The 14,944-nt window shown below is 38.7% G+C and overlaps 1 protein-coding gene across 6 annotated transcripts in view; it reads left to right on the forward strand.

Annotated features, from left to right (window-relative positions):
* Window positions 1–14,944, forward strand: part of GRID1 (glutamate ionotropic receptor delta type subunit 1) — a 648,686-nt gene that overhangs the window by 540,236 nt on the left and 93,506 nt on the right. For all 6 annotated transcript variants that reach the window (XM_087932231.1, XM_087932230.1, XM_026710981.2 and 3 more), the window contains exon 6: window positions 13,191–13,364. In XM_087932231.1, coding sequence (XP_087788357.1) covers window positions 13,191–13,364 — 174 coding nt within the window. The remainder of the gene's footprint in view (window positions 1–13,190; window positions 13,365–14,944) is intronic.

The following is a 14,944-nucleotide window of genomic DNA, read 5'->3' on the forward strand; positions in this document are numbered from 1 at the left end:
GCCTGTTCTTTGTCTTCAACTTTTTCACAAAACAAACTTTAGCTCCCAGTATCTTCTAATAAACCCTCATCCTGGTGGGGAGCTGACTGGCCACCAGATGTTCAGAAACTGTTATTTCCTCAGACATCTACCTGCTTTCCAGAAATCCCTCCTTCCAAAGCTGGTTCTTCTCTGAGTTTTCATTCAGAATGGAAACTGTTGGACAGCCATCCAACTTTTGAGAAATTGGATCAAAAGAGCCCTTCTTATTAAGGGGCTGTGATGTTTTGCTAGAACGAAGAGATTCGTTTCTATTTGTCCTGCTGTTCCTGGTATCTCTGCCCTTTCTCCCACACCTTCAAAATTTCTGTTGAAGCTAATACCACTTTATAGTGCCTTGGTAAGACCATACCTGGAACACTGCATCCAGTTTTGAACAACATGGTACAAAGAAGATGTTGAGATTGTAATAAGAGTACAGGGCAAAGTAACAAAGCTGATTAGGGGCCTGAGGCTAAAACATATGAAGAATGGTTGCAGGAATTGAAGATGTCTAATATGATGAAAAGAAGGACTAAGGGTGACATGATAGCAAGGTTCAAATATTTGAGGGACTGCCACCGAAAGGACCGGAAGGCAGGACAAGAAGCAATGGATGGAAACTAAGCAAGGAGAGATCTAACCTAGAATTAAGGAGAAATTTCCTGACAATGAGAACAATTAATCATTGGAATAGCTTGTCTTCAGAATTTGTGGGTGCTCCATCACTGGAGTTTTGAAGAAGAGACAAGACAGGCATTTCTCAAGAATTGTATAGGGGGTTTGAATGGGAGGTCCCTCCCAACTCTGGTATCCTGTTATTTTGGTACAGGCAGTTCAGAGAAAAAGAATGAATAATGGCTCTGACCTTTCCAGGAAGTTCTGATCATTTAGAAGAAACCTAATTTGTCTAAGTTAAGAACATGGTCATTGTATTGTGTTTTGGTAAGAGAAATATATGTTTATTATTTCATGCTAATGCATCATCATATAGAGAAACTCAAGTTTCACTCTGGAGCTCTTCTGTCGCTGTTTTTCCCACTTTCATTTTTTAAACAATCATTGGGGATGAAGGCAGTCATACATGTTAGCAGAAATTATAAATTGTTTTTTTTTCCCCCGGTTAAGGATAATGTATGGAAATTAAAAGGCAGTGGTGGGTCTAAAATTGTTTCCTCCAAAAAGTCATTTTGAAGAATCTCCTGTCTCTGTGATGTTTATGGAACTGGTTCTTTTTGCTGTAATAGCTTGGTTAAAAAATAATAATAATGAAAACACACAGAGGAAATGGGTATTTATACTCACATAAATATAGTGCACTCTATAGCCTCTGCAACATTTATAGAGGATTAGTGTAGGTGTGATGTCAAGCTGTGGAGATTTACTCTCTTCAAATGAAATGCAAGCGTGGGAGAGATGTGTGTTGCGTGAGGATCCTTCATTCAGATTCATGATCTTGGATGGGAAAACATTTGTAAAGTTTACTTCTAAGCTACCAGTCAGCAGGTCATGAGGCAAGGATAAAATTAACTATCCATATAATATAGTAAAGTTTTAGGACAGGGTTACGGGTGAGTACTGAATGCAAATAGCCACATAACATCCAGTGAAAATCAATTGCGAGCCAGGATTATTATATGGACTGTGTTAAATGCAGCTGACTTCAAGGGAACAATTAGATCATTTCATAAAGTCCAGAATGCCTCATTTCAAAATCAAAAGTGGAAATCCTGGACTTTCTTGTTTAAGAAAATTGCCTCTTATAAAAGCATCTTTGGGACAACCATAGTCTGGATGACTGAGAATCTTCGTAGACAAAAGCAGAAATGGAGTAGATATCTTAATTTTAAATAAATAATAAGCTAAATGCTATATATTTAGCGACAGTGTGATGGATTATCATTTCAGAAGCTTCTCGGGATCGTGAGGAACTCTGCTTTATGTCTGTCAGAGGACAAATCCCATTTGAACTTGATCCTGATCTGAGATCCATGGCATGAATTTCTGCTGATTGAAAAGAGCTTATGTATATGAAGGTGTGTGTCATGCCCCTGGTGGGGACTGACTCTGAGGAAGAGGAGGAACAGCCAACAGGGAGTGGGAGTGTGGCTCCAGAGGTGATGGAGGAGGCTGGGGAAGGGCAGAGGCCAGCCGAGCAATCAGAGGAGGATCCAGACCCATCCCCTATCCATCCTAGGTTACGCAGGGAGGAGAGGATCAGGGAAAAGCGAGGTCTACTCAGGAGGAGATTACCATGATCCTCCTCGTGGCTTGGGAGCTATGTATATAAGTTTGTAACTGCGTAGTGAGAATTGCTGGAGTCAAAGTTTAGTTTAATGTTTTATTTGAAAGAGGTTTATCTTTGCTGGTGTTCTTCCCATGGACTCTCCTCGTTTATCTTTCTGGAATGTATGATTAATTATCTTGGCTTGCTTTGGAACTCTTGTCAATGCGGTTTGTTTTGGTTTTCTTTTTGCCTCATTATTTACTTTTGTGATTTTAAACTGTGCCTAATAAAACAGTGAAGTTAAGTTGAAGGCATTACCGGACTTTAATGAATGTTTTGGGTTTGGGGTTGTTTTGAGAGACTACAGGTCATCACAGTGTGGGTGAGCCAGTAGTATTTTCTGCTATGATTGTAAATTTAGTCATGAATGTGTGGATGCAGTTGATGTGAATTCTGTCCAAATTGTTGCTACCATTAAAAGATGATTTTCAATTTAGTTGTACACAAGTTGTGCATTGACAATAAACATTTGATTTGATGAATATTTGCCTGTTTAAGAAGTTGCAGTAGAACACTAGTTTCTGTCAAACTATGCTTGTGGGCTCATCCAAAGAGAACATCTACATTTCCACTTTGGAAGGCAGCATTTCTATGTTAATATTAATAGTAGATCTATTTTTAAAAATATATCTCTATAAAGAGTAAGCCAGCTTGTCTTTCTTCCACATAGATATTTTTATATTTTAAAAAGGAAGATTTGGGATATAATTAACTGAGCAGTAGCTGGGATTTATGTACAGTCAAAAGCACAACAAATTGAAAAGTGTAAAGGGAGACAGGATATGTGAGTGGATTAATCCATAGAATGCCTAATTATTGGTGTTTGCTACTCTTGAAAACAAGACTTGAGTAAAAATGAGGGAGGGAGGGAGAAAATTTAATAAACTTTAAATATAGGATGAGATAAAATTCTGCAAATGTACTTCAGTACATAGGAGTTGGCCTTGGCAAGGTCTTGCAACATACATTGACTCTTTGCCCCCCAAGGAAGATGAGATATTTATTTATTATCCAATTTTGAGGCCATCCAACTCTTTAATAACTCTGGGTAGATTACAGATTTACACATATACAAAGTACTAAGTTAGCTCATGCTAGATGCATTTATCAAGCTTTTTATTGTCATCACTTTTTTGTAATTTTAAATATTATACACTTATAATCTAGCTGTAGATTGCTGTATTTGGATTTTACTCATGGATTCTTCTTGTTTTATAAATGTATTTTAATTCAGTCTCAGTTTGTATTGATTGATTTCTTAAGATAGATTGGTACTATTCACAGCTATCTTGTGGACATCCTTCATTAGTCTTGGGATTATTGTGTGTATGTGTGTGTGACAGGTCCAATAGAAGTGGTTTGCTGTTGCTTACTTCTTGCTGGGCTGAAAGAAAGTGACTATTCCAATGTCACCCAGCTTCTGTTGTTCCTAAGATGGGAGTAGAACTTGAGACTTGCTGAAGCTTTAACCACTATGCCAAACTAGTGCTTGTACTGGTCTAAGACTATGATAAAGTGACAGACTGGCATAGGAGTTTGTCAAAGGGAGCTTTCAGACTTTTAGGTAATGAAATTCTGGATAATTTCTCAAACTTTCTAAATGTTTTTTTAACATTAAAGCATACAGTCTAAAGTTAGGCTGAAATGGAATAGACTCTCATTTGTGGTTTATTGTATCCATTGACCAAATAATTGCCCTCTTCCCCAGGTGAACAGCTTCAGGAGGGATATGCATTCCTCAGTTATATGTTATACTCTCTGTTTTATTATCTCAATTGTACAGGTGAAAAGACATAGATCTGCATTTAGTTGCATCAAGCCCAAATTGGTTGGGAAGGTAATGGTTTTTACAATGCTACTTAAAATCTTTTTTAATTGGATGAACCCCCTTGGCCAACCATAGAGCTTTTAAGGGTTTGGTTTATTACAAAACCATGTGATTTTCTATTAAAATATAAACATTACCGATCTTTGCAAATGGCATTGGATTTTTAGGTAGGATAATCAATAACACTTTCATGTCATTGTCTATGGAGATTCTCAGTCATCCAGGTCATAAATGTTCCAAAGGTGCTTTTTCAAGCATTTTTTTTTTTGAGTCAAAACTGAAGAAGCTTCTTAGATGAGAGGCAAAATGTCTTCAAGGAAAAACAAAGCCCAGTTGCCTTTTGAAAAAACACCTTTGGGATGTCAATGGTGATCCATTCTTTTTAGCTGCATTATTTTATATATTAGATTAGGTTGGTTGCTAAATTGAAAACACCAAAATTCAGGACAAATAAGCCATAGCAGCCTAATCTAAAATCTCTCCTGTGCTCATCCGTATTGGCCAAGCTCCCTCTATTTGCTTGAAGTGAAGGTGGTGATGCCAAAAATTTACATTTTTTGAAAATAAAAGAGCATAGTGTTTGTTTTGAATTCCTACTGGTCCATTCAAAATGTTATGAGAAGTTTGTTGTTCTATATACAATATCGAATCATTAGTTCCATTGTAGGGTTTGTTCTGATAAAACTCAGCCAACTTGGAACACTTTCTTTCCCTGAGTTTAAAACAAGCAAAAAACATTTGGCACAGTCCTATAAATTAGCTCTTCTTTCATATTTTGGAACAACTTTTAATTCACAAGAGTTTTCATAGGCATGTCTATCACGTGGCAAATGAAAGCAGAATGCAATTGTTTATTTAAAAGCATTTTGTGCTGGTTTTGTAAAAATCCCTCTGGGGCCTTCCATCTCTAATGGTCCATTCAGACATCAAGTCATCACTCAAGTGATGAATATGCATCTGTGCACCAGCTTTTAATATCTGCTAGCCTTATTCCTTAAGGACAATTTATAGGCTATGATGCTGAGTAGGTTCTGGTGAACAAAGGCTTATGAGAAAAAAGAGAGAGCACAGCCAAGAACTTGCAGCTTCTATGCGAAGACCAGGAATGTGGGAATCAAGTCATCAATAAAATGCATTGAAACTGTTGTTTTTAAAATTATGTTATTGTTTGGAGAGGCAATCGGTAGAAAATGGAATGCATTAAGGAGTAATAATTCAATTTCCATTATGCCTCACATCCTTATCCCATGTCCTAGTGCATGGAATATTGTCAAAAATATTAGCACCATTCTATGTGCATATCATGATTGGTTAATTCAACCATCTTTTCCCGAAAGCCTCCAACTCAACAGAAATGTGAAAATGGGCAGCTGGGTGGGAATAAAATTGCACTATGTTGAGATCATTTTTCCATGCTTGTTTCTCTCTGGCTTCCAAAGCATCCTTGATTTAATGTCTCCTCTCATCTCTACCCAATTCTGCAGCACAACTTTTAGCACCTGCTTTTTGTAATTTTGACCATCAGGGGCCATGCTGGAGGTGATGGATGACTATTTCTTTTGCTATTTCTGCCACCAACTAGATTTTGTCACTTTCTACTTTTACACATGCAAAGCCCCATGCATTGTGTTTGTGCCAAAGGCTTTATTTCTCCCTTGCCTGGTGTTATTCTCAGCTAATAAATACATAGGTGGTTATGATTTTCGGCTAAAAATCCAAATTCACATGAGAGTCCTCCCTGAAGATAGGAGATATCTTCATCTCCCATTGCTTCTCGCAAAGCTAATGCAGATGGAAACAGTGCATATGAGCCTTAATCAGCCTTGTTGCCCAAATGCAATTCCTGAAATAATTTGAAATATCTTTTAGAGAGATAAATGTTTCTTTTCCCCACAGCTGCAAGTAAATAACTGCTAATCTTGAAGGTAATCTGTTTGTAAGATGGAAGTCTTCCCTAAATACATGTATTTAAGCTAATTTAATCACACACCTAGCCTTTCTTTTAAAGAACAATGTGCTTTAATCAGCCAATACTTTTTCAGATAGTCCTTGAGTTATGACTGAAATGGAGCCTGCCTAGAATTTCTGACAGTTGCAAAATGGGTTGCTTACACGATGATGCTAGTTTAGAATCTTTTTGTGCGTCATTAAGCAAATCACCATGGTTTCTAAGTGAATCCACACTTGTTAAGTGAACCAATGGGCATGTTTTTACAAACACTGAAAGTAAATATCACAACTATCATAAAACACAATCATATATGTCTGCAGGGTACGGCCAACCGATGTAAATATGGCCCGGTTGCTAAATGCCCAAACTCTGGGATGGCAACCATCAGAACTTCAAATCCTGATTGTAACTGTCCCCCAGGGAGGTTCATCAGAACTTGGAATGGCCACTAACTGGTAGGTCATAAACCGAGGATGTCTTACATTATCTCTTAATCACCTTTTTTTTCCAGCAACACAAAAAAAAATCTCTTTTTTTTCTTCCTTAGACAGCCGAAATTATGCACACTGTTTTTAAGTTGAACATTGACCAGCATGATCTGAGCAGAATGCAAAGTGTTTGTGCTCTTAAGGGGCATGATATAATGTTCCTCCACCAAGAGCAGTGAATTGTAATACCAGGGAAATCGCACCATGCGGTGCAATCCGTGTCTGCTCATAGTAAGGCTTATTCCCAAGTAAGATCTGCACAGGACTTTAGTCACAGTCAGTTATGCGGATAGTCTAATGAAACTTTAAATTCCTACTTAGACCTGAGTAAACCTCAGTAACTGGCTTGCAAATTATTTTCAAGGGACTCTTAATCAGAGCGCCCTGGACCCGCGTTCCAGACTACAGAGATTGGCAGTGAACTGAAGCCTCTAAATTAACATGTTACTCTCCTGTCCTCTGCTGCTTTCTTCGACAAAGCTGTGCATTTTAATTTCTTCACTTCCGAAGATGGGAAAGCAGCAGCCTTTTCCTTCTCACCCCTCCTCTGCTCCTTCACATTTAACACTGTGAAACACACAGCACGACACCATAGATTTTCCTTGTCCTTCGGTGTGGATGAAAGGAAGCAGAGCGTGAAAATGTTCGGTGACATATTTTGTGGCTTTACAGTTTAGTCTGCAGAAAATTGTGGTGGTGTTGCCTCTTGGGGCAGTCTGTAGATATTCTCTATGGTCCTGGTCAGCATTTCTTTAGGAGCTGAAACTTAACTTTCTGGTGTTGTTTCCTAGCCAGGTGGAATATCAGTTTAAGGTTAAAGTTTTGGAGGGGTTTGAGGCTGTAACAACAGAGTCAGGTAAGGCATTTCCAGGCATTGACCACTCTGTTGCTGAAGTCATATTTTCTGCAATCGAGTTTGGAGTGGTTTACTTTGAGGTTCTATCTACTGTTTGCCCATGTGTTATTGTGGTTGAAGCCGAAGTAGTCATCGACAGGTTGTAGCAGACAATTTCGTGTACTAAGCTTAGGTCAGACCGTAGGTGATGTAGTTCTAAATTGTCTAGGTCCAAAATTTCAAGCCTAGTGGCATAAGGTGTTCTATTGCAAGTTGAGGAGTAGAGTACTCTTCTTGTGAAATACCTCTGGACTCGCTCAATTGTATTAATGTCCATAATACAGTGTAGATTCCAGGCAGATGAGGTGTATTCGAGGATTGGTCTGGCAAAGGCCTCACTCCATTTCTAAGAGATCTATAAGGGGGAATGTATAAGTGCACCAGTGTGCCTACCATCCCTGTCATACTGTTCCCATTTATTTGTACTCGTTTACTATGTATGCACTTATACCTGTTTATACTTGTATGCTTATATGTTATGTTCATACTTATACTTGTTTTCTCATAAATGCTTGACAAACTAAATAAAATAAAATAAAATAAATAAACCGGGATTCAAGACACAACCAAGGCCAGAGGCTACTGCATACTAATTGGTCTCTCTCAATTCTCTATGTTTCTCTCGATGTTAAGTTCAGAAATTTATTCCCATTCCTTCTTAACAACTACTTTGCTTTGTAAGTTATTTTTAACAGTCCAATAGTCCATGGCATGTTCTGATAGTTTGATTTTATTTTATTTTTTTGTATTCCATTGATCAAGTTATTTTGAGAGGGATGGATGGAAATTAATGCTAGGTCTTCCAAGTTATATAGTCTTGTGCTCTAAAAAAGTATAACATTTTTTTTAACAAGATAGCAGCACTGGAAGGGACCTTGGAGGTCTTCTAGTCCAACCCCCTGTCCAAGCAGGAGACCCTATACCATTTCTGACAAATGGTTGTCCAATCTCTTCTTAAAAGCCTCCAGTGATGGAGCAGCCACAACTTCTGAAGGCAAGCTTTTTTACTGATTAATTGTTCTAACTGCCAGGAAATTTCTCCTTAGTTCTGGATTGGTTCTCTCTTTGGTTAGTTTCCACCCGTTGGCCTTACCAAGACTTTATAAAGTGGTACTAACACTTCATGTGATCTTGATTCTATCCCTCCATTAATGCAGCCTAAGATTGCATTAGCTTTTTTTCCGTGGCTGCAGCACACTTCTGATTTGTATTTAAGTGATTGTCCACTAGGACTCCCAGATAGATAGATAGATAGATAGATAGATAGATAGATAGATAGATAGATAGATAGATAGATAGATAGATAGATAGATAGAGATAGAGATAGATAGATAGATAGATAGATAGATAGATAGATAGATAGATAGATAGATAGATAGATAGATAGATAGATAGATAGATAGATAGATAGATAGATAGATAGATAGATAGAGAGAGAGAGAGAGAGAGAGAGAGAGAGAATCTGGGAGTCCTAGTGGACAATCTCTCTGTGTCTCTGTCTCTGTCTGTCTGTCTGTCTGTCTGTCTCTGTCTCTGTCTCTGTCTCTCTGTGTGTGTGTGTGTGTGTCTCTCTCTCTCTCTCTGTCTCTGTCTCTCTCTCTCTGTATTTTGTTATGGTACTATTTGGTGAGTAAGCATAAAGCATCTTTAAGTGTACCAAATCAGCTAACGGTTCCTCATCTTTTGGAAATAGGTTGCTCCTTTAAAAACCCACAGAAACAACTGTAAGGAACTCATCTCTGGTGGTTTTCAGCTCTAACCCTGCTGTAAACACAGCATATGAATCAACACATCCTTCATCCACTTCATTGTCCCCAAGACTATTAAAGTTTAATCATCACCATCTTCTTTTTTTTCTCCTTGGGAACAGATTTTCCTGGAACTCTTTGTGGCCAAGTAAATTATTAATGTCATTAAAATTTATGTTTTTCTGTCATTACCTCTAAGGAAGATGGGGGATTTAATGCGAAACATAATTGTCTCATTTTGCAGTTTGTGTTTTGGTACTCGCTGCTGCTAAAGTAGATTTAAATATTTCCCCCCCAAGCAAGCCATTGCTAGCACAATAATTTATATTCCTTTCAGTGCAAATAAATAAATATGCAAACAGGAGGACGACCTGGAGTAGCAGCCTCTGGAAACTAATCCTCCTATTCGAGAACTTTTCCCTTTCAGTGCTGACGTGAGCTTTCACTCCCTCCCCCCACTCCCAGCAGATTAATTATAAATCCCCTGGCATCAAGCCAAACCAAATCCTAATTTGGCCTAACCTGGGAAGTGTGGTTGTTCTCTGTGATCCTTCTCCAGGAAGGGTATTGAAAAATGTCTTTATGGAGGTTTTGAATTGTCTCCCCTCACCCACCCCACTTTTCAAGAAGGGATTAGTCTTCTATGGTGCTGGAACAACTAAGGTTTTTTTAATTCAGGTCTTTCTCTTAAGGTAGCATGTTCCTCTCTATACATATATGCATATAGACACATAGGCATGCAGACATATAGACGCCTAGATACATAAACATAGAGATATAGACACTTTTACATTCAGGCATATAGATGCATAAACATATATAGCCGAAACATTGCCACAACTTTAAAAGCACAACCACAATGACGTGGGAATATACCCGAACAAAGCTGAATGCCATACATATAAGTACCCATGAAAACTTAAGAAAACATAAACATATAAATATATAGACAAATAGACATATAGACACAGATACATAGACATGCATAGATGCATAGACATACCATCTCATAGATGTATAGACACATATCTATGCATCTATATGCCTATGTGTCTATGCATCTATGTGTCTATATTTCTGTAGACACATCGATGCATAGGCATATAGATTCATCAACATATACATGCATAATAGGCATAGAGCAATAAAATAGCTCATTGAACACTTCATGCGTGGATCTGGTGGTTTGTGCCTAACAGGTAACCCCATGGAGAGTGCATTATGATAGTCCATTCAGGAGATGACTAAGGCATGAGCAGAGTTGACTTCATTCCATCGAATGATGCAATACCTTTAGATTTCTGGGGCTACAATTGAATCTTTGTACTAGAGTTCTGATGAAAACAAACTGAACACACAAAGAGAGAGACACTTTTAAAAAAAAAATACTCCGAAGCATAAATTTCATTAAAAGTCAGCAAATCAGTGAGATTTTTAAGATCAGTGAGCCGCTGATTATGGCCCAGCAATTAATCCTTTCTCTGTGTCAAGGACCTCGGCACTTCCACGTGGGGGGAAATGTCCTGCCTTTCTGCATTTCTGATTACATAGTTGAGGTTGTCAGAAAACAAATGTCTTTGCAAGCCTACTGAGAAACTATTTTCCATAACTGCTTATTATTTTGCCGGTAATCAGACATACAAAGAAAGAGCTGGAGTTAAAAAGCTTTGATAGGCCAGGGCTCAGAAGGAGCAATGGGATAATTTGAAACTCCTCAACTCTTGAAAATCCCTCTGGGAGGTTGATTGCCAAGCTGTCCACATCATCTATATTCTTTTATGCCTCTCTTTTTATGTCTCCTATAACTAAACTATTTCTTTATCAATATACTTGGCAAACAAATGAAAGTTGTTTGCCATGGGAGCGGCAAAGACTTGGATGCACGGGATTTCATTCTGCGCGATTCTGAGCAGAAGTTGAACTAACAGGGAGACAGTAACAGTTTGCATTTAGAAATCCTCCTCCATAAACATTCAATTTTCATAGAGCATTTGCATGCATGCCTGCATGTGTGGTAAAATTAAACAGAGTAGTGGTATATTTTTGTTATTTTGTTAAGGTCATTTTTTTGGGGGGGCAGATATTATTCTTTTGGTGGAAGAGTCAAAGCTCCTGGAGATATTGCATCCTGAAATATCAAACATCAGTATTTAGTTTCATGCAACATCAGTAGAGATAGCCTTCATCCGATGCTTCGGAAGGAAGGAATCCATGTGTGCACAATAATATGTGTGTGTGTATTCAAAGTGGTTGATATAACATAGAACATTAGAAAAAAGGAAAATCGGAATAGAATACGGAATGCAGGCTACAAAATAAGAGAATTAAAAGGGACCCTGGAGGCCTTCTAGTCCAACCTCCCTATATCAAGGAAATGCACCTATACTCTGGACTTGCAGATGTGTACAGGTTCCCTATTCCTTCCTCTTGGCCACAGTAGTTGAAGCCAGTGGACTGGGTGGCTTTGAAGAGGTGGAGGGACCCCTTCCTCTTCTGCCCGGCTTAGGGGAATGGGCCATGCGGGAGAAGGAACACATCACTCAGTTGGGCTGTTGCTTCTCTATGGGTTCTCTGCTCCTTTTTACATGTCACAATCAAGGCCATGAATAGAGCTCAGTGTGGAGCGCGGGTCTCCAACCTTGGCCACTTTACGACTTGTGGACTTGTGAGCTTTGCAGGCTGAGGTACCCTGGGAGTTAAAGTCCACGAGTCTTAAAGTGGCCAAGGTTGGAGACCCCAGCTGTGGAGCATTTCAAAATGATCCCTTGGGATAAGAAGGACAAGTGGACACACACAGAGCTTTGGAAAGGATAAACATGAGTTGAATTTCTCCAAATAAAATCTGACACATCATCTGACTGGTTGAGGTGGTCTGAAGTTTGCATGAACTTGCTCCAGCTGGTTTTCAAGGATGGCATATTTGTATTTAAATCTATAGCATGGATTTGCATTTAAATCCATGGAATGGATTTACGTTTAAATTGGTACTGTGAATTAGCATGCACAACCCAGTCTCTCCTTTCAGACTTTTTTCCCTTCCCCAAACAATTCATTCATTATTTTTTTTTTAAAAAAAAGCTGTTTTAATCTTGTTGACAGAAGACCAACTCTAGACCCTTAGTAATAGTGTCATCTTGAATTGAGTAGGATTTGTATAAGCTATCTGCAGGTATTTTACCTTGTGAAAAGTTGCAGGTGCCTTCCTTCCTCCCTTCCTCCCTCCCTCCCTTCCTTTCATCTCTCCCTCCGTCCTCCCTTCCTCCAGTCTTCTGCTAATCAGTTCTCCATGTTATGGAGAATAAGACCTTTAATGTTAAAAGATTGTGTGTGCTGTCAGGACTCCGACATGCGACCCCATTCAAATCATAAATCTTTAGCCGCATCTCTCCGAGTAAAAAAGATTATTTTATTAGGAGTTGACATGTTGGTGTTTCCTGGTTGCAGCTGACTCTGACACATCATTCATTTCACCCTTAACCCTGGTCTTCCCCCCCACAACCTGGATGTATATTCTCCAATGAGACACATCCATAGCCAAGAGTCATCAATCATGCTTTCCAATAATAATTTTGCGCACCAGAAGTTTCGGTTGCCAAAGCGATTATCTGAAGCATTTAAGGAATGCGCTGCTTTCTCCCACTCCCTTTCTGCTGGCAACTAAAAAGGCCAAATAAGTATTTTTAGTTGACATGTATCTTTATACAGCAGTAATCATTGATCTATTGGTACAGTGCGTGAACCCCCAGACAAATGCCCATAAACCAATATAAAGCAAAGAAAGTTATCGTGGTGAGTGCAAGTATCTTATTTTGTTATCATGGAAATAACGTTGAAGCATCCCTTAACATTTCATCCAGATAATAATCGGGTTGCTTATAAGTGGCGGAGGTGATCTTCATTCAAAACTCAAACAATGTGTGGACAGGCACATATTCCTGAGAGGTGGGCATTTCTAATGAACCTTTCTCCCGTTAGGAAATCAGTGACAACGAAATCCTAGAGCTGGTACACAGCGCTCTTGGGAGGATGACCGTCATACGCCAGATCTTTCCTGCGACACGTGAGAACAATCAGCGGTGCATGAGAAACAACCACCGGATATCATCCCTCCTCTGTGACCCACAGGAAGGTTACCTTCAAATGCTTCAGGTCAGTAGTAGATCTCAGGACCAAGATGACCCATCCGTTCATTGTTGTTGTTGTTGTTTCCCCTTAGGAAGGTGTCATGACATGTGATCCTGCTAGCTACACTGCAACGTTGTAGAGGGAAAAAAGGGTTAAATCTCAGAGTGCTCTAATTACCAAAAGTTGGAGCATGCATTGCCAGTTGTATCTGCACCCTTTGAATCTCCATGGGATGGTCTTTTTGTGCAAAACAAATTGTGCTTCTTTTGCCAGTGGTATCCAATTCATTTCATAGACTCAGATGTATGGGTCGTGGGAAAGGAATATAAGTTTTATTTTTATTTTTTTCTTCAAAGGTTACACTGAAACTTAGCTCTTAGTGCATTTCATTGGAAAAAGTGAAAAATGATTCTCCGTTTGGTAGATTTGGACCCAGGAAAATGTATTCACATAATTTGGAATTCTTGGATGGCAGATGTGATTCTAAAGAAAATTGGGAACTTCTAAAGCATTTGATTTTTGGACATTTACTTCCATGTCAACATGCCTTATTTTTAAAACTATAGGGAAGTGGACTACCCCAGCAAACCTCCTTAAGAAAGGAATTTTCTATTCGATGGTGCCATTGTCATAAGAAACAAGAATAACTCAGAAAACAAAGTATATCTTAAGAACTCTCTAGAATCATTTTAGTATTTCTTTTTGCATGCTTTATTTTTATTTACTAGTTTTGCAAATTACCACAGTCAATTAAGATTCCAATCAGTTAACAACATAATGCATTAAATATGTACCATTTGGATATAAAATTCATAAAGTTGTAGCAATGAAACCACCAGCCCTTACCTGACAAATTATAAACATGACAATCCCACAATTATCTAGTGGAAACTTATATTTTAACCATAAACAGAATGAATGTCATCAGAGCAAACACCAACAAAAAAACTGAGGGAAAGCTCTCCTATAAAATAGGATATAGCACCCAAAGAATGATTTGTTTGTCTTTGAGAAAATGCTCAGACTCTTAGTCTAAAAACTGGGGATGATTTGGAGACCTGAACTCATGGGAACAAGTGAAGCCCCTATAATGTCTTTTGTTTCTTCTCTTCATTACTAACATTCATTCCTTGCTGAGGGATTAATCACTGTTGGCTTCCCCCTAGCAAGAAATGCACGTATCAAGCCATAACTCTGTTCAGTCATTTCCATCTAACTGTGTATTTACTTTGAATTTAGGAAGCTCTGGCATTCTTGGACTGCTACAAGAACACGTTACAATTACAAATTTCATCTAAGTCACTTCTAGGCGAGAGTTGTACAGCCTGAGGCTCCAATCCCAAGCAGCCTCTAAGGGCCATCAGAAGTTGTTCCCCATTAAATATGAAAGGACTCATGTTTTGCCATTGTCAATAGACTGAGCTATGTGGCACTTTCCACTGATCTTTTGGTCCGTATCATTTATTTACTTGCTCGAATGATATGTATTTTATCTCAGGTTTTCCTTTAGGAGATTGCGGGCGGGGGGCAGACATTCTCCATCCCCAATTTAAAGTCTCCAAATAACCCCATTGGACAGGCCGAGAGTGACTGGCCAAAGACAC

This window comes from Pseudonaja textilis, chromosome 4 (genome assembly GCF_049901715.1).
Source record: "Pseudonaja textilis isolate UNSWEBS1 chromosome 4, rPseTex1.2, whole genome shotgun sequence".
Classification (NCBI taxonomy): Eukaryota; Metazoa; Chordata; class Lepidosauria; order Squamata; family Elapidae; genus Pseudonaja; species Pseudonaja textilis.